Below are 21,667 nucleotides of genomic sequence, written 5' to 3'. Positions count from 1 at the left end.
ACAGTGTGAGCTTTGAAAGCAGCATTTGCCAGTCGATGATTTGTTGTTCAATGTCAAAAGTAATGCAGATGACAGTCCACTTAGAACATGCTTGGCAAAAGCAAACCCCTCCCTCCCTTCCTAGGTAAATGGAGGAAAACTGGTTCATCTCATTCACTTGGTTAAGGCAACACTTAAACTGCTAGTGTAACATTCATGTGTGAAGGCCCTGTATTCACTGTTTTTGCACCACAAAAAAATCAGGGAGTTGCTGAAAAGGTTCAAAGAGAGCCATTTATTCCACAATTAAAACCATGCTGTAAAAAAATAGCACGGTTGTGTGGATATAGCTACCAGCATGGATATTTTTCTTATGTATTATAACTGGAGTTATTTAACCTCTGTCACTACCTGGCTCGGGACTGCACTGTGATTTTATTAGTTTGAATGCTCATTTTTTTCAGGTTACCTTTATCTGAAGCCAGGCCCTGAGATGAAGCCATTTGTCGTGTCAGTAATGGGTGACATCATTGGCCTGGACCAAAACATTCCTATATTGCCGTAGACTTTACAGCCTGGAATATTTCTGTTCTGTTCTCTTCTATGCCACCAATGGGACTTAGCACATTTGTCATCTCTTTTACTTTCCCAGGGATTTGTGAGAGAACGATGCTCCTGCAGTGAACAATTGCTATACAAGTATCATCTCTGATGCCAAGATGTACAGCCTTGTATCCCCATTTGTGTTTTTTACATGATGGGCTAGGTTTACTATCATAATCAGGAATGTCACAATATTTTTTGTTTAAAAGATCAACTACTTATGTTGATTTTCGGAAGTTAGTGTATAACAAATGTTGAACTTTATAAATACTGGGATTGATATTTGAACTCCCTAAATTCTGGTTTTGAATGCCCATGCCCCCCCCCCTGCACCCCCTCATGTCAGGGGTGTGCCCCTCACACCTCCTGCATATTATATATATCAACTCTAAGATTGCACTACAGTGAAGAAAAGGATAAATTTCCCGATCTCCACTGTACAGTGATCTCCATTCAGAAAGTCGACTTTATATTAGCGAATGTATACTTAAATTACTCATATAAATTCAACCACTTTCAGTTCAACATTACATTACATTATGTTGAAAACAAGCATTCAGTGTAACACTATATGAAAATGTACAATTCCTGATTTTGATAGTAAACCAATGGGCTGAAGCCAAGAGCTGCAAATGAGTAAAACAAGTGACTTTAACTGAACAAGATTTTTCCTATAAACAAGTGTCATAGTGCTTTATCAGGCTCTTGAAAATACATCACAACATGTGGTTGAGTGAAAAATATGTTGATCAGTTAAAGTTGACTTACATTTTTGCAGTTCTTGATTTTGTTTCACCATTTTATGAATACTCTTGCAGTCTAAGCTATAACTTTTTTTAATACATAATACAATGGCTATCGGACGAGATGAGATAAACCTCTGGAATTAGCTTTTTCTCCAAGGCCTTTAGGATAAAAAAGTACTGCCCTCATTTCCAGCTGCTTGATGAACAGCTCTGCACTTTTGTGGGGCACTCTTTCTGCACTGTATTGGTGCCTAGTAACCTTTCCTATCAGAAAAGTGATGGCTCCATCATCAGAACCTGCAATGGGTTGAGCTGCAGAAAAAAAGGAAGGAACATGAGAAGGTTGGTTGAAACTGTCGACCACTGCAGGGACTGGTAACAAGGGTTCAGTACCTGATTTTAATCGATGAATGTATGATGGTGAAGTTAGTCACACTCCATTGCAGCACCACATCTTCAGGCATGCAGGTGACCATGAGGGTCAGGTAAGGTTAGGCAGATGTGCCCTCAGGTTATGCCTCATTATTTGCCCAGCTTAGCAGCATAAGTATGCTGTGGGTGGGGGAAGTGGGTCTAAGGAAAAAGTCCTTGTGTTCCAATCAGCATATATAATGATAATGCTGGCTCTGACTACACTCAATATGTCCTTCTTGGTTACTAAGCATGGCCTCAGCTGTGGGGGTACTATCAGTAATAACCCAGTATGTCCCAGTCACCTTCCTTCCTGTCAGGTAGCACCAGGGATGGATGAGAACTATGAGAGAGAGATGAACGAATAATGGTTGCCAAAGAACCAAAAAAAATCAGAGGGTTAGACGAACACTGGACTTACCTTAAGGAGGGTCCGATCTCTACCTCGTCTAGAAGTGTTTGTCCTTGTGTTGATTCTCTGACTTATATCTGGGTTTGATGATCTGAAGAAGGCTTAAGAAGTCAAAAGCACTTATCTCAGCTGGGAATTTCATGTGTTTTTAACATTTTTATTGTTTTTCTTCGAATAAAGAGTGTTTTTATCGTTGTGACACAGTGCTAGCTTGGGGTGGTGTAACTTGAAGACCTTCCTACTATATCTGTGTTTGGGAGTGGAGCAGCAGTCTCCAAATGAGGAACTTTCAGTTGCTTTCATTTTCTTGGTTGTAAAGTAGACCTTTAGCTTTTTCTACTAGTCATATGACTATCAGTTTACCTGCCAAGAGCTGTGTTGGCATTCCCAGGGAAAGAACATGGAGCTGATAACTGCCAAAAGCATCAGATGTTTGACCTAGCTACTTTTGGCGGTTATCAACTCCATGTTCTTCACCTGGACAGTAGAGGCTATGTCAACACAGCTTTTGGCAAGTAATCTGACAGTCATATAAACACTTATTGAGTTGCTTGTGTTTAGAGAAGACAAACCAAAGGCTCATCAAGAATTGTTGCTGACTACAGATCGATAGCTACAATACCCCAGGGGACTGTGTGCTTTTATATTATTGTGTAATAACAACATTCCTGGAGAAAATCAAAACAGTTTGTTTTGACTTACTCCTTGTGTGATATTAGTATACAATAGCATGCCCTGTTTTGCTTTATTGCTTAATTAACCCCATTTTACCAAAGGTTCAGAAAGTTTGATGGGAGTAATCACGGTCCTGTTATCTCTTACAAGTGATATTAAGGAAAGAGTACACTATACACCATTTACAGTCACCTCTTTTGTTGATGTGACTTGTATCTTTGAAATAGTTAGTCACCTCATGCTGCTCCATAAACAGTTGCTGATTGAATAATCTAGAATTTTTCTAAGTCTTTTTTTCTCCTCCTGCTTCCACACTCATAAAACCCCCTTCACCTGTAGGCCAATTCACTTCGTCTTCCTTTTCAGCATCAAAGTACATTGGGAGGGGAATTTAAGAGACAGGGATCATAATCTAGAAGGGAATAGAAGGCCTTGCTTTCTTCTTATGTCCCCTCCTACCATGGTAACTAATGGGCACAAAGCAGGGCCATATACATGCTTCGTTCTAAACCTGTTTCCAGCTACAGCGGTTGCTGCTTGGCAGTGAAATCATTAATCACGGCCTTTATGGTGTTGCATTTTAATTTAAACTCCACCAGAGATAGTAGTCCATAAACTTAACCACCTCCCATACCTAGGGAGGTAGAGCCAGCTTTCAGCTACTCAGTCACACACCTGCCACACACACACACACACACACACACACACACACACACACACACACACACACACACACACACACAGCAGGTTACTGTACGGCCTTGGTTTACTAGTTGCACCAATGTTGTTCGGCTGTAAGCAGCACCATGGGGCTAGAAAAGATTATCCAGGCTTGTTTCTTCTTGGTTTTTCAGCTACCTTATGGTCCGTCCAAGCTGTTTAATACTTTCCCCTTGACCCTTTCCTTTTTAAATATGGATGCATGTTGTCCATCAGTGCTCTGTTCTAAGTTTGTTACATTTTTTCACTATTAACTATCGATGTCACCACTTCTGTTTCTTTCTGAGGCTATACTGTGCTCACATGGTGTGGACCAGTACTTTCATTTTCATCAAATAATGCCTCCTTTTCATTCTGTTTGACTGATGAATTCTCAATCCTTTGCTTATAGCTTACAGACATCCATCTGCTCCTGAATGCCAGTACAACTACTTTCATATCTCTCAAAATTTTTGAGCAACAAATTTGGACAAAAACTCAAATAATGGGTGGGATGGGAACCAACAAAACTAAAATACGAAACCACGAACTAGTAAAACCAAAAACGGCAAGCAACACTGTAAGCAGAGTCGTAGGACCGATAACTTTCCAATAAATGCAGTTTAATAATGAAAAACAATACACTAACACAGTAAACTGAGCGCTTTCGGTAGGATCAGTGTCCTACCTTCTTCAGATACCAAACAGTTCAATTAACAGGGTTTTTAAAGCATTAGAAAACTACAATTAAACAATTAACCAACTGCCAGAATGACTCAACTTGTCCTTAAAGGAGCAATGGATATCTTGGTGCTATGCACACCCTCATGTAAAAAAATATAGGCACACTTTTTAACAAATAATACTGCATACACTTCCCTAAAAAGTCAACCATAAAATCAGTTAAATACAATTAATATACTGTTGTAAATATGATATAAGTTTAAATGACCAATATTTAAAAAAATAAATAAATAAATAAATAAATAAATAGATAAAATTAAGTCTATATATCGTATGTATAAAATACTGTATTATATATTATGAAATGTTATAAAACATGTCTAAAACCTATAAATAAGTATGTTAAAAGTCTACGCTTGTAAAAACACATATCAGGGGCGACCAAAAATTAAAAGTCTAAACATTTTACCCATTATTGACACACATTACCAGCTTAAACTTACAAGTCAGTACCATATACAAATCATAGGCCTAACTACCCATAGGTGATATAATAAAGAGGTCATAATGTTCAACTAACATTATCTTTTCAAAGCTAACCGTTTCAAAATGCTTTTAATAGATATGTATTCGTTAAGGCCTGGGTGTATGTGAGCTTCAGTTCTAATCTGCCACATAATTTCATCAATCTCTAAGTTTAACTGCCACGGACCCCCTCTAGGGTCCAGGTGTCTCTGTTGTAGGATTGAGAATTTAAAACCATGGTCAGGAAAATCAGCAATATGTCTAGCCAACGCATTATTCAAATCTTTCTTGCCAATAGCATACACATGCTCATAAATGCGCTGTCTCAGTTTTCTCTCTGTCTTTCCAATATAAAATACGGAACATTGAGAACACGTGGCTGCATATATAATACCTTTAGTTTGACAATTATGTCTCCCTTTTATGACAAATGTTTTATTTTTCAATTTAATTTTATTCTTATTGTCATCCCTAATAAACTTGCATTGGTGGCATGCACCACATTTGTGCATGTCCGCATTAGCTTGGATGTTAATAGTATTTTTCCTTTCTAATATGGCCTTTAAATTCACCCCTCTTCTAAAGGTGATTTTGGGTTGTATGCCTAACATTTTGACTAAACCTTGGTCTTCTGTTATAATGGACCAATTTTTGTACAAAATTTCTTTTATGTTATGATGGTCCAAAGAGTAAGTACACAGAAAACTAATACGGTAGTCTGATTCAAGTTTTGGAGGAGACTTATTATTAACTGTACTCAAGACATCTGGTATAGAAGATAACCTATTGGTTAGCAAGGGCCTAAAATACTGGGTGGGATGGGAGCAAAGGTCCAAAAATAGGGTCAGATTTTAAATACTGCTCTTATAAACTTAGAAAATTATTAGAATAACAGGATTGTGTTAGTATACATTTTTTGATGGCTATGAAATCTGAAACTTAAATGTATGTCATTATTTAATAATTTCAGTCCTCAGTGATTTACCAGAAAACTACACATTTTTTGTGGAACACGGCAAAAATATGGGGCAAAAATCTAGACAGTTGAGAGGTTTAACTACTCTGTATTATTTAAATCTGTTATCAAGCATAAATATACTTCTAGCCCCTCTCTGTTGTATATCCCAGTGAAACTCATTTATCAATATCTCAGTCTTTGAATAGTTCAGTGTTAAAACTGATCAGGTTCTAACTTAACTGCTCATGTCAGTGAAATGTGTACATTTCTAAATATGAAAACTGGCATTAGATACAGGACTATTTCTTCTCTGACCACTTACTTATGCGTTACCATATAGAAGGGTCTGATCCTTCCCATCTTCACCTATAGTCTCTCTGTTTATGTGTATATATATATATATATATATATATATATATATAGATAGATAGATATAGATATACAGATATAGATATTTCTTTATTTATTTTTGTTGGAGCTACATCCATCCTGATATTCATTGTGACTCATCATAAATACCTGCGTGCCTAAGTTTGGAGGATAAACATTTGCCATATTCTGAAATGGCTCCCCCCACCTGTACTTATTCTCTTCTGACTTGTAGTGATCACCTCTCCAACCATACAAACTACTTATCACCATCACCGTCTTCTCATTTGCATATGAAACAACTCATTAAGGACTACAAATCAGATAGGACGGCTCCTGGGAGTTTGGATGAGCTGGTATCACTGAAGCAGTTGCTAATGTGCTTTACTGGGTTGAGCCACCCTATTCCCACTTCAGACACACTAGATCTACAGAGTCTCCCGTTTATTCACTCTTCCCTTCAAGACATGCATGGAATCTTCTGCCTTTGATTATGTGACGCACAGAACCTGTAACTCTCCCCGACTCTCCTTCATATTGACCTTTTCCCATACAAGCATGCAAAATGAGTAATCTCTTGTTACTTTCTTTTTGCCCCAATATTGCTAAATCTGAGAGGTCTTTCACATGCTTTTGTTTCCTTCAGCCTGACTTCTTTTCTGCATCTTGCTGCAGCATTTTGTTTTCTTAAGCTATTTTAGGAGTCAGCTCAGCTGCATTGGTACTCTTTCTCTCTTTGTTTGATTTGTGTGCGATATTTATCTATCTTGTATCTTTCTAGCTAAATAAACATTGCTCACATCTCCGTCTGAGTTACAGTATAATCTGCACTATTTCATGTTGCTGGTTTTTGCTTGCTCCATTTTGTTTTCTAGTTTGCAGTGCTGAACTGTGTATGGCTCGGGATCATGCTTGAAAATGGTCATTGTGTAATTGGTACATGTACCTCTAAACATAAAATAAATTAATAAATAACTGAGACATTTTATTTGTTTTTCTAAGTATGAGGTTTAATTTATTTCCATAGTTGTATTTATTTATTTTACAGAAGAGAAACTTTGTGTGATGACATGGTAGGTTTATTGAAACTGACTGACTTTTTGTGATCACAGTCTTGTGTAAAACTGTTCTAATTTATTTAACAGAATTAATTTCTGAAGACACAGGTGATCCTGAAAGTGAACTGTCAAGAGGTCTAACAGAAGTGACCAGTAGTGAGCCAGAGATAAACAATGAGGACACATTACCTGAGGAAAAAACTGGTAATAATGGTTATTTCAGACAAGTATCCTGTATTATGCATGTTTTATGGAATGGGCAATGGTTTTATTCCATTTCTTTGTAAATTGCTTGGCATATTCCATACTGCAGTAACTTATTTTACAGTGCCTGTCTTTCTCTATGACTTTATTGCTGAGAGATATATTTTGGTTTCACTGATATGCAGAGCTTCTTTGAGCACATTTGGTCAACAAAAGAAATATCAACCCCAGAAAAAGCTGACAATATTTTCTTTTGCTGCAACCTGCGGTTAGTTGTTCTAAGTTAGCAGAACTGGTATGCAATTCATTTCCCATATAAAAATATCACTTGTGATATACGTGAGTTTGTATGTGAGTGTGTGTGTGTGTGTGTGTGTGTGTGTGTGTGTGTGTGTGTGTGTGTGTGTGTGTGTGTCTGTGTGTGTGTGTAAATAACAATAATAATTAAACTAAACACTATTATGTAGTAGGCAGTCGTTGTTAAAACAACTAGAAAATGCAAAAAAGACAGAAAATATGAAACTGTTTAATATAAACTTTAGTGTTTTCATCCAGAATTCAAGCAGATTTCTTTAGAGATATCACTCATATAACAAATCAGTCATTTAAAATCAAATAAATCACGACTCAAATCTCATGATTGACTAGCAACAGCAAAAAAGTAAAAACATTTAACATAAACAATATTTGAAAACATCACAATCAAATCCTTCCATTTTTAAAATTCCTTATAATATCTTTAAGCGATTTTAGGAACTAACTATTAACTGAGTGCTACCTTAGAGAGCAAGCCTCCAAAATGCATTTAATATTAATGTGTTTGTTTAAACCAGGAGAATTGTCAGCTCTTATTATGAGCTGCCAGTGTAATTCCTTCCTTTTCAATTCATTATGAAAAGTACCACCCCACAAACTACTAACTACATTGCCTACTACAAAAAATATTTTTTAAAAACCTTGAAATTCCTTGAAATGTTTATACAGAGCATTAGTTTTGACTTTATTGCAAATAGAATATATATGTTCATAAATACGATGTGCCAATTTCCTATTAGAGTATTCCACATAATAACATGAACAAACAGAACATTTATTTTATTTATTTATTTAACATTTGTTTACCGGGAAAGTCCATCTGGGTTAGTAGCCCATTTTCAGTGGAGGCCCAGGGAGAAAAGCTCCAGATAGAATTACAAAAAAATGTAATAGTTCACTACATAAGTAATCACATAAACAGTTTCACAAAAATTACACGCAGTAACAGAGTTTCACTTGGAAAAATAATTTCACATAAAAATCACACATAATAAAACAGTTCTACTTAGTAGCTAAATGTTACAGAATCATATAATAGACATCATGGTCAATGGAATTTGGAACTCAAATTTGTTTGTAGACTACAATAAAATATCATAAGATACAGTTAGCTACAGAGTTAAAGTGAATGAAAATTTAGAATATCGGGGGAGAATGTAGAAGATCAGAGGCAGGCGCAGAGTCAGGTAAGTTCAGCCTGGTGAGGAGCAGGAGCATAGCCAGTTTTTGTTTAGGTGGATCTCTGAAGTGAGTTGGGTTGTTTGTGCTTAGAATGTTTTGAGAGGTGGAGTTCCATGTTTTAGAGATGTTGGTAGAGTATAGCGAGTCACCAAAGCTGTTGTTGGATTTTGTAACTTTTAGCAGAAGTTTCTCAGAGGAACGTAGGGACCTGCTGTTTTGGTGTATTTGTACTAGGCTTTTTAGAGCTGGGCATTTGTCAGGCAGATGTACTATGGAATGGGTTATGGAAAGATGGTTTAGGGTTAGGAGGTTTGGAAGTTCTAGCCATTTGAGTTGTTTCAGAGCAAGGCAGTTATGTGTTTTGTAAGGTAGGACGGTGGCAAAACTGGCTATCTTATGGTAGCAAGATGCAAGTTTCTTTAAGTCAGACTTTTTGAGGTTTGTGAGTATAGGAGATTCATAGAATAAGGAGGATAGTAAGTGGGTCCTGGCGATTGCCTTTCTGGATGAGTTTGTAAGGTAGGGCTTTATTCTATAAAGAATGCTTAATTTAACATGTTGCTATATAAGCAATTCCTTTAGACTCACAGTCATAATGATTACTTTGCACCATGTATTTTGTCTATATTAGGAAGCTGTTAATTTGGCCTTTCATTTATATACCTACACATAGTACACTTTCCACATTTCTAGGTACCTTTCACTCTGTCACTATAAAATACTGTAACTAAAGGAAGGAAATGTCATCAATACTCTCCTTAAGAGCGACAAATGTATATGTTGTTCATGACAAAATGTTGCGCGCCATATTCCATCCTTGCCAATGAGTTGTAATATGGATGGGGTTGTTGGTGGTGACTTCAAATCAAGAGGCCACTTCTGCAGCAACTGTATGAGTTTCACTACTTGGAGTGGGGAGGCAGAAATGGGATAGGCTTTTGTGTTATGGTGGGGATGACAGTACATGATCCATTATCACCAGTGTCTCTGAAGAAGAATTTTTAAACTTGATTCTTCCCAGCATGACTAGCCTGACAACAGTCCAGGCTTATTTAGAAACATAGGTTACCCATGGCAGAGATAAGCTTTGTTTGTTTGCATCTGTGGACAGGAATAACCAATTGCATAATGAGAAATCCTGGGGGTAATATAACTAAGATAAGGTGAAATGAATCAGTAAATCCTATAAGGATGCTAGGCAGCCAGACAAATACCCTGAGGTCAAATAGAAAGTACTGAGGCAAAAGAGATTTAATAATTACAAATCAGATTTTGTCATCCAAGGCTATAATCAAAAATCAGTCAAATAACCAGAACAATTCAAGTATTTTTTTTTACATCTTCAACCAAATCTATTATAATATGCAGTGAGGGCTTCGACTGGTTCTAAGGAATATTCATAATGCAGTGGGGGCTTTGACTGGTTCTAAGGAATATTCATAATTATACACAGGTGATCATCTAATCTGTATTTTATTTAGAAAGCATAGCCTCATTACATCAGGGAGCACCCCCTTGCACCCCTAGCATGGGGAATTGTACCCATAACCCTCAGATACTTATATACAGCAACTTCACCACCTGCTTCAGCTGCTGCTGGGCCATCCCAAGTAATAGGCTGTATATCATTTCATCAAATTGCCACATTGTCGAATGGCATTTCATCGACAATGCAGTCCACTGAACCCCCACACCCCCACTGATTATATATACCAATTCCCAAATCACACTTCAGTGAGAAAAGGGGCAAATTTCCGGATTCCCCACTGTAATGCAATCTCAGTCAGAATGGTTTGACGAACTGCATTGTTGATGAGAATGCCATTCAACAATGTGGCTATTTAATGTTGTAACATATACTGTACCCCTAGGTAATATAGGTAGGTTACCTGCCAGTGAAAGGCCAGGGCCCTCTCTGACAATTAACTCTCATATTTGCCACCCTCATATTCCTCAGCCACAGCCTCAGCAGGAATGGAATGTGACAGAAGTGCCTGCTGAGCAAATCTATAATCCATACTTGCAGTGAGAAGACATAAAGAGAAGTTTGTCTTATGTGAATCTCTCTTGACAGTGGATTGAAAATATTTAAAATACATGTCAATACTTGTGAACAGCTGCGTGCCTTCCCTGCCTCCTGTAGTAACTAACATGATTACTATCATGTTCTGCGCATACTGAAAGAAAAATGTGCATCAAGGAATAGTGACAATTGTAAACAATGATGTAAGCCAGAGACCCATATATGTTTCCCTTTTGCTGCATGATAGGCAGCATGCAAGGATGTGCCCCTGCACAAACATTGCTACGTGTATGCAGAAAAAGACATAGGCGCACACACAGTGGCACAGCAAGTAATGTGCATGCACTGTGAGATGGTGTTGCATACTAGAACACATCCCTATGGAAACCCGAACAGCAGCAGTCATTTTACATGAGGTGCTACAACTAGCTCTCTATTGAAATCTCAAAACTCGTTTTGCCAAATCTCATGATAACAATAACAACAGCAAAAAGACATGTGGTTATTATTGTTACATGTCTAACATTGGGTGCACTGGCTGGTTAGAGAAATAGGAGTGCCAGGCATGCAGACAGCATGTTGTTATCTGGAGCATTGGCGGTTCAGTGGTAGAATTCTCACCTGCCATGGGGGAGGCTAGGGTTTGCTTCCCGGCTAAAGCAATAAGGATTTGTAAAGGTGGGTTTAGCATAATGGTTAAGGTCTTCCCCTCATGTATACAGGTATGGGGTTTGATTCTGACCTCAGGTTATTGGCTATGCATAAAAGACCCTTCAAAGCAGCTAGCCTAGTATTCATCTATGAACGTATGACAGAAAATGCAGAATAAAAACAAATATGAAACATTGGACTTCTCCTTTAAACTTGATGTTTTTATGTGGGTGGCAAGTCCCCCCCCCCCAAACTTATATATACCAACTCTGATATCATCATACCATGGAGAAAAGTAAATATTCTGAGAAACAGCAAACCCAGACTTAATATATGTAAGTCTGTATTTTCAGCTATTTAATCTCCACATCTTGGCAAAGCAGGTCCTAAGATTTCAAATGGTTATTGCTACCACAACTACCACCTGACGTAATTGAACTAAATAGTAGCAAACACATATTTCCTATGCTGACTTTCACATATACTTGCTGGTAACAACAACAGTGCCAACATATAACGGGATTATAAAAAAATATATATTGCTGTCCACTTACTATTCCATTCAGTGTGATTTTGCCTAATCTTCACTTCCTATGTATGGCAGTCATCCAGGTTCTTGCACTGTCAGTCATCAAAGTAATGACTGCATTGACCTGTGCCATGGTATAAAGGATAGATCTCTGACTGCAGTCCAGGCAACTCAGATTTGATTAGTAGCTCAAGGACGGGAGTGCCTATCCTGTGGGGAGGGCACATGCATGGACTTTCCTCATGTTAGATCTCCAGTAGATGCTGAAAATACATAAGGAGAGGTGTTGTCCAAAATGAGAATATGTGAGGGACATTGGTTGAGCCACTTCTGAGGATGGACAAAATGCTGCACATCCCCATTGCACCCACCCACCGACCTTGTCTACATGTGAAGGAGGGGTAAAGGGACATTATGATCATCACCTTTGTAAAGGTCCTGAGACTATTGAGAAGATGACATGCCAGAAGCATGTACTGAAATTGTGGAATAACAACTACAAAGTGTAGTAACCTCCTCTGTGGCTTTGAGATACTACTAAGTCTGTAAGTATCTATTAATTCTATTGATGGTATCACCAAATCCTGCAAAAAGGCTTGAAGGATTGTCTTATAAAATTTCACATATCTGATGTAAAAATTAAAGTCAGTTACACCTAGACTCTGACATGAACCCTCCTGATTTAATACTGACCAAGAAATATCAGAAATAGAAGCTTTTCTGGGAGAACAGTCTCTACTTCCCCTTTTGCTAGTACTGACTGAGGCTGTGCCAAAAAACTTTACTAATACCACCTGATCTGTCAAAAGGGATTAACTAGAAGAAAGATACAGTTTCTTTTATGATGTTTAGAAACTACCTGTCCTGCTGTATGGCTGTTCAGGCTGAGGCAAACTAGGAAAATGTTTTTGCCACTAGTGTACAATAAGCATGCAATCAGGGTGGCAAGTGTCTTGCTAAACTGTCATTAGGGTTTGGCTAATTTCTTTGTACTAAATGAGAGAGGTTTAATAAAAAAAAAACTGTTAGCGAGTAGGTTATACAGGTCTATATTATAAGTTCGAAGTTTGAAAACTTCGAATCTCATATGATCGACATCATATGAGCGAAGTTTTCAAACACTGAACGTTTCAATGGAGATCACCGTAGGGAATATTTCCCTTCACTTCAATGTAGCGAGATCTTGGAGTTGGTATATTTAAGTAGTGGGGGGGTGGGGGGGTGCAGGGGGGCTTGCCCCCCTGCATAGAGCATTCAGGTAGGTTTTTTATTTTTAGTTTGTTTATATTTTATATTTGATGTTTGAAAACATCGCTCATATGGAGTCGATCTTATGAGATTCGAAGTTTTCAGACTTTAAACATATAATATAGACCCGGTTATACATACTCTTTCACCACTCAGAAGGCTTAACTTCTAAACGGAGCATCTATGACAGTGCACCATATTATCCAGTTAAAAAAAAGGCAGCAAAAGCCTTGCTACCTTACAGAGGCAACTGATAGTACCACATTTATGGCAATCACATCCACTTCACAGATGGTACATCTGGCTATAAGGAGTTGTACCTCTGTTGAATTTGTAAAGTACCTTCTCTACAGTTTCTAACTCATCCAAGTCATAAAATGTAGACAACCTTTCTATTTCTTGCTGTATATAATCTGCAACATGGAAAGTAAAAATGAAGAGTGAGTAATGGGGCAGATGGGTGATGGAGGGTATGGGGGAAGGAGAGGTTGGGAGAGAAGAGTACTGCCTGTACTGAACTACCCCCATTACAAAATCAGACATGACCTGAAGACACCTAACTTAGTAGGCAAAAAGTGGATGTCAAAATACTAGTATCAAAAACAAACAAACAAAAAAACTGGCTCAGACATTGCTTTAAAGATTAGGCAGAGGTCACCTCGGTTAAGTGTACAAGATACAGAGTCTAACTTAATGAACTGTCCCACTCCACAAAGGCGGTGCCTCTATGGACCCTGGTAATTACCTCCCCATAAGCTTAACAAGTCTAGTCTGCAAAGCTATGGAGAGGATCATAATGGAGCTCTCATAAACAAAGATATAGGGGACTTGCAGACATTGGACCCGACCCAGTTTGGCTTCGTCAAGGGCAGATCATGCCTTTTGAACTTGGTCGACTTCTTCGAAACAGTCACCAAGGCCATTGATGAGGGAAAGGCAGTCCATACAGCCTACCTTGACCTTGCAAAGGCTTTCGACACAATACCCCACTCGAGTATTGTATAAAAACTTACCAGCTTAAATGTAAACCCATATGTCACAAGATGGGTTGCAAACTGGCTTAAGGACAGAACCCACAGGGTTAGAGTTGCTGGCGCTATGTCAGACTCCAAGCCGGTCACAAGTGGTGTCCCACAGGGCTCGGTCCTTGGCCCCCTATTGTTCGGCATCTACTTCTCAGAAGTACAGGCCAACATGGGAGGACTTTGGCTGACAAAGTTTGCAGACGACTGCAAACTGGGCGCCATAGTGGAAAGTGCATCGGACACGGATATCCTTCAGAAGGGACTCACGGAAACAGATAGGTGGTGCCAGAGCCATGGCCTGAAGTTAAACGCCAAAAAATGTATAGTCATACCCTTCGGGAAAAACAAGGTAATCCCAAGCTACCATATAGGTGGCAATCCACTAAGCACAGAAGAGGTTATCAGGGACCTGGGGACCCAGGTTGACAGTGGCCTTTCTTTTGACACTCACATTGCTAAAGTGGTTAGAAAGACCTTCTACATTGCCCACCTGATCATGAAGGGATTCACATCCAGATCTAGTGAGGTCATTGTTCCCCTGTACTCTTCACTTATCAGACCAATGATCGAGTACAATGCCCCATTCAGGATGTATCTCACCCGACATCTGCAGCAATTGGAGAGACCCCAAAAGTTCCTCACCAAAAGGATAAAGGGACTCCAAAATCTGTCATATGCTGCCAGATTGAAGAAACTCCAGCTCTAATCAGTCGCATACCGTCTGCTCAGAGGTGACATGTGCCTGACATACAAGGCCATGTCCAACCCGGAATTAATGGACATGCTCCACCTCAAAAAATCCAAATCCACCAAAACCACTAGAGCAAGTGACTTAAACCTTAGCACGGATATAAATAGGATGTTCTGGAGGGATAGATTTATCACTCAGAGACTCCCTATGCTGTGGAATAAAATCCCGGTCCATGTGAGGCAGAGCACCTTGCTGGCTCTGTTCAAGAGAAATCTTGACCTGTGGATGGGAGATCGTAGGTTTACCCCGGGAATCATCTCTGTGTCACTGCTGGACAGAGGCACAACAAACTAATGGGCACAGTATTTTTTTCATATAAGGGGTGGCGTAAGCCACAAAACTTTGGGCTAGGCTTATAAATGCCTTAGGGCAGATAGCCTAGTATAAACCTATGAACCTATGAACCTAAATCACAGATATAGCACTATTACTCAGACATCCAGTCTTAAACTCATTTATAAATGTGGACATCTCGATAAAATTCTGTACTGCTAAATTGTAAAAAAAAAAAAAAAAAAACTAAATAATATTGAGTCCAGTATCCAGCAATGGAACCTTTCATCATTACACTGCTCCATTTCAGCCGACTTTGTTTAATATTTAGCTTTTATATGACTTCATATCCAGCTCATTGTATAAGTGTATATGATGAGACTTACTACAATTTGAAACCATGCCAGCACGTGGGACTCAAGTAGATAGCAAACAACAAGTCCACCAGTGTCGTGTGTGTGTGTGTGTGTGTGTGTGTGTGTGTGTGTGTGTGTGTGTGTGTGTGTGTGTGTGTGTGTGTGTGTGTGTGTGTGTGTGCGTGTGAGTGTGTGTGTGTGTGTGTGTGTGTGTGTGTGTGTGTGTGTGTGTGTGTGTGTGTGTGTGTGTGTGTGTGTGTGTGTGTGTGTGTGTGTGTGTGTGTGTGTGTGTGTGTGTGTGTGTGTGTGTGTGTGTGCGTGTGTGCGTGTGTGTGTGTGTGTGTGTGTGTGTGTGTGTGTGTGTGTGTGTGTGTGTGTGTGTGTGTGTGTGTATATATATATATATGGTTCCCATTCAGAAGCCTGAAACATCATAAGCCTGAAAATCAAAATCCTGAAACCAAAAGCCTGAAAATTCAGAATCCTGAAAACTCAAAATCCTGAAAACACAAAATAGACATACTGATGTCATTGTGGCTTTGCTATTGTTAGCCCTGTGGTGTTAGGTCATGCGTTGGGGTCAGGTAAGTGTGCGGTTGGTTTTATGTTAGGGTTGGGGCGGTTTAAGTGAGTTAGGGTTAGGGCGCAGGTTAGGCATGTATGCAATAGTGACAAATATTGGGGTTAGAGGCGGTTTAAGTGAGTTAGGGTTAGGGCGCGGCTCAGGTGAGTGTGTGATAGTGACGGACCTTAGGGTTAGGGTTAGGGTCAGGGTCAGTTGGTAGATATTAGTGTCTTTATAGTGACATATTAGCATTATTTGTGTTTTCAGGATTTTGAGTTTCAGGATTTTGGGCTTTCAGGATTTTGAGTTTTCAGGATTCTGAATTTTCAGGCTTTTGGTTTCAGGATTTTGATTTTCAGGCTTATGATGTTTCAGGCTTCTGAATGGGAACCATACATATATATATATATATGTATATATATATATATATATATATATATATATATATATATATATATATACAGATGCCCAATCAGAAAAAAATTAGTGATGGAATACATGATCTACTCTGAAAAAGTACAAGAACTATCATAGTGGCATTGGTTCATAGGTTCTTACCAATTAGAAACTCAGCTGTATCACCCTACATTGGTGGGAGACCAACAGTGCCCCCCCCCCCATTAGGTTGATTTTCCCCATATATATATTCCAGATGAAAAATTGTGATCACCCTTACAGTCATTCACATTGGTTTTACAGATTGCAAAGGGAAGTACTCTATGTAATAAGTAGGAGAAGCCTATTCCAGAAATGGTGGAGCTGCTGGATTAGATACCTGTCACACCATCTTAGTCTGCTGAAATGTTAGTGCAGGTTTAGGTTACTAGATCAGGTGTTTATATTGGCAGTAGTTCTAATCAGGTTAAGGAGTTTAAAGAGTGCTGGGAGAGAGTCATATCAGAGTAGAATACGGGATGCCATTAAGGTTAACCTAGGCCCTGTTTTGGGACTACATTACTCCAGTTTGTTCATTGGAGACCCCTACTCTAAAATTCTTGTATAACCATGAAAATAAAAATTTTCAGTTTGCTACTACAGAATACATCATTAGAAGATTGTAGTTTTTAACCACTGGCAACATAAAACATACAAGGTTTGGCACTTAGGAATAAATGCTCCCACCGTGGTTAAGATGGTAATGACATAACATAAACAAATGCCACCATGTTTCTGACTCTAGAAAGAGATTGTTTGTCATTTGTTTGCAGGATTAGTTATTCATCTTTATTTATTTACTTTTTACACAAACTCGATAAGTAGGAATAGCCCAAATGACCAGAAGAGACTGGGGTACAATAGAAGATACTATATTATACAAAAATAAGTCACAATCTTACATATGGAATACAAACTGGAATTAGTTGTTAGTGCATAAAGAATACTGATTTTTTCATTTTAAAGGAAAGTTGCCATGCTAATCCATATTTTTGGTTATGTAAATTTTCTTTGTGATCCAGTAACACTTGATGTCAGTGTGCCTGTATTTCAGTAACACACACACACACACACACACACACACACACACACACACACACACACACACACACACACACACGTCCCTTCAGCATGCATTTGTACATTTGTACATTATCTACATAGAGCTGTCTTTTTTAACATAATAATTATTTGCAGTATATTTGTACTTTTATTGCTGAGACTCCAGCTATTTGTACTACAGAGGTTGATGTAACCAAAACCGCTGTCAGCCTATTCCCAAAATGTATGAGTCTGGCTGTCTTTATAACGAAGAAATGAGTCACCATTTAATTATATTTTGCATCATTTAGTAGATAATACTTGCTTTGCCCTGCTGATCTAAGAGGTCATATGCTTCTCTTTTTTCAGGTGCTGAAGAAGCATAACACAGGAATATATGGAAGAAAACTGATAAACTGCAACAACTATATAATGCTCTATCATGTTTGCTCTCATCACTGGATGTACTCATATTAAATGATAATATTACCTTTTTCAACTGAACAGAATAATTATTTTATATTTTCCTTATATGTTCATGTAACATGTACACTTTACATAAATATTCTGTATTATTTAATAAAATATTTGTACATTTTTGATACTGTACATATGTTAATTTTGCACTGTTTGATCTTATATATGACCTTTCTCTTTACACATAATTACAAAAGTACCTCAGGGCTGCTTGGTGTTTTTCACTTAAACTTCTGGAAGATTAGTATACAACTCCCACAATGATGAGAATCCACTATAGAATCTAGCTTTGCTCATCTGTGGCACCATCCAAACATAGTGGAATGCAGCAGAAACTGTCTAGGGTTAATTTGAGGTATTGACCAGGGTACATACCAGTAGATAAACAGTGTTAAGAACCTTATCATTATTCAATATGCTAAATCAGGCAGCCTGTGTCCCAGTTGATCTTCATACCATGTGCCTACTGCTGTTCTCCAAGGTATTGTAGTTGCCAACGTAGCTGGCACATAGCCAGTTTTCCATTGATGAGTCATGGTATCCTATGATAAGCGTGTTGGGGATTGTACCATTTCCATTGATGAGTCAAGGTATCCTATGATAAGCATGTTGGGGATTGTACCATTTCCATTGATAAGTCAAGGTATCCTATGATAAGCATGTTGGGGACTGTACCATTTCCATTGATAAGTCAAGGTATCCTATGATAAGCTTGTTGGGGATTGTACCATTTCAGTTGGTGTGTTGGGGATTGTACCATTTCTATGAATAAGTCATAGTATCCTATGATAAGCATGTTGAGGATTGTACCATTGCAAGTGTTCCTTTGACATTAGGCTTTCTAAACATCTCATGTACAGAAAGATAATGTAACTTATAAAATGAGCAATGAAAACTGATGAATGATATTTCTGTATACCTGTGTATCAGAGCTCTTCCATGAGTGGGAAACTGCTAATGCAGGCTACCCAGACCTCATATTCATTCACAGATCTCTACTCCCCCACAAACTTCAAAATCCAACAAACTGCTACCATCTTGAAACATCATTTAACAGAGAAAAACTGTCAAAAAGTACTGCAAAGCAACCTAGTAAATTAAAATAGTGTACTTCTATTGTTTGATTTTTTTTTCTAAGTTTTTCAAAAAATAATAATAAAAAAGAAACAGAATAAAGAAGGAAGCAGGATTGTGACACAGATTAAAAACACTCTACAGTAGAATGCTCTAATTTAAGTAATTTACTTGATTAAGAATTATAAAAAAATCCAATAATGTAAGAAAGTTATCTGTTTGAGAAAGTGTAAGCATAAACTCTGCAGAGGTAATGAAGCAGTATGATTCACTAATTAAGGCTGGTGAGCCGAAACCGGTCTGAAGAATAAAACTTATTTATAGATTTATTGCCTTATATACCTATATGCTGGTCATTGGTGTTTGCTTTAAATTGCAAAACATAAAGAGGATGGGCTCAGACAGTACTGAAACCTTCTGGCCAATCCATTTAAGTAAGAAAGAAGTAAAAAACAGATCACTCTTCGCTGTTTCTCGGCATACCACCCTTATTTAGAGCATGTATGCTGACTAAACAAAAAGCTATATCCAGGTTCAGTAAGGATATCTCAGCATGGCACCTCTTAAACCTGGTAGTCACCATGCTCATTACATGATGGTAAGTTGTCTTTCAGTTGCCACATCTCTGATGTCTCATGGGCCATCAAAACAAACTGGTATGGCTATGACATGATAGTGGTCCACGTGAGTGTAAATGACCTGGTACACAAAACTCTAAGACATATACAGAGAGAGATTTCTGAGCTCTCCATGCAAGTCACAAATTTAGGAAAGACTTTGGTATACTGAGCAGAATCCATCCTTCACCAAGAATGATGCCAGGTACAAGGAAAATGTGATTGATTTCAACAATTGGCTGAATAACTGGTGTCATTCAAGGGGGGGTTTACTGTGTGTATCAGTATGGAATGAAGTGTTGTACAACCCTACTTGCTTTGCCAAGGACAGACTACGTCTCATTCCAGGGCTTCCACATGGCTAAAGACTCTTCTACCCCCAAAATGTCTTTTTGGCTCTTCCAATCTAAAAAGTATAACAAATAAAACACCTGACAATATCAGAGTGTTAATGCTCAATGCTAGGAATCTAAATAATAAATTGCTTGACCTTGAAGCCTCCCCTGCATTTACAGCATATTTACATGAATAATGTTACTGAAACCTGGTTTAAAACTGCAGAAGTCACCCTCTCTGTACAAGGATTTTGTGTCTCCCATTGCTTTAGACCTTGTGGAAACTGTTGTGGAATATCCATATTTGAGAAAGACCATGTTACCTCAGTTTCATAAACAGGAATACTCTGTTTTAAATAGTCAGAGCTTGCTAGATCACAAAATGTTCTTGAACTAGTCCTGACAAATATAGCTTTATAATGAATCTGGTGAGTCTTCTGAGAGGGTAATAGAAGCCATGGACAGTAGTTATATTGTTCATATAGCATATTTGGACTTTACCAAGGCATTTTATACCATACTACATGACAACATTTATCAACAAGCTAAATGCACTCCCAAATGATCCCTGTGTAGTTAAATGGATAGCTGATTGGCTGAGGGACAGAAGCCACACTGTGATGGTGACAAGTGTGTCCTCAGAAATCATGAAAGTAACTATTAGGGTACCACAAGTTTTGAAACATGAGGTGAATAAATCTAAGATGACTTCTCTGCTTAACCTAGCAGAAGCATACCGTCATCAAGCAGGAATGGAAATCAAACCAAACGTAGATAAAAATCTGGCAGCAACTGAATGTGCCAAAAAACAAAAGAAAGAATATAAGGTGAAGGACCAGATGAGAAGGCAAGAAATGTGGAAAATGCATAAATATAGTTGCAAGTATAGAAAACTTCTGGAAGAACCTCATGTTGATCAGGAATGAACACAGGAATGGTTAAGGAGAGGTGAATTCAGACCAAGAGATGAAAGGTTAATATTGGCAGCTCAAGATAGTGGTCTACATGCACACTACTTTACAAAATCCATTGAACATGTGGGAGAAACAGACAAATGCAGGTTTTGTAAAACCAAACTGGAAACAGTCACACCTCGTTGCTGGTTGTGACATACTAATGGCAGAAGGACTGTATACTGAAAGGCAGAGTAATGTGGCGAGACTGTTGCACTGGGGATTGTGCAAACATTATGGTTCTGAAGTGGCTGAAAAGCACTGGAAACATGAACCATAAAGCATCATAGAAAATGATGATGTCTACATCACATGGGATCATCCATTACCAACAATTCAAAAGATAGATGCTAGAAAACTGGATATAATAGTCCAAGAAAAGAAGAAGACAAAAGCAGCATTTATCATTGAAATCGCCACACCCAGTGACTACAGTGCCCTGCATACAGAGAGACACAAGGTTATAAAATATCATGATATGTAAGCAGAAATGA

At 38.3% G+C, this 21,667-nt stretch overlaps 1 protein-coding gene across 1 annotated transcript in view; it reads left to right on the top strand.

Annotated features, from left to right (window-relative positions):
• LOC122805622 (thioredoxin domain-containing protein 6-like) overlaps positions 1-18,326 on the top strand; it is a 563,041-nt gene extending 544,715 nt beyond the window's left edge. The window contains exons 18-19 of the mRNA XM_044075878.1: positions 7,207-7,323; positions 18,087-18,326. Of these exons, the coding sequence (XP_043931813.1) occupies positions 7,207-7,323; positions 18,087-18,103 (134 nt within the window). The 3' untranslated portion in view covers positions 18,104-18,326. The remainder of the gene's footprint in view (positions 1-7,206; positions 7,324-18,086) is intronic.
• The last annotated feature ends 3,341 nt before the right edge of the window (positions 18,327-21,667 follow it).

Source organism: Protopterus annectens, chromosome 6.part1 (assembly GCF_019279795.1).
Source record: "Protopterus annectens isolate FY-2018-M chromosome 6.part1, PAN1.0, whole genome shotgun sequence".
Classification (NCBI taxonomy): Eukaryota; Metazoa; Chordata; order Ceratodontiformes; family Protopteridae; genus Protopterus; species Protopterus annectens.
This window is presented reverse-complemented; position numbering and strand designations above follow the sequence as displayed.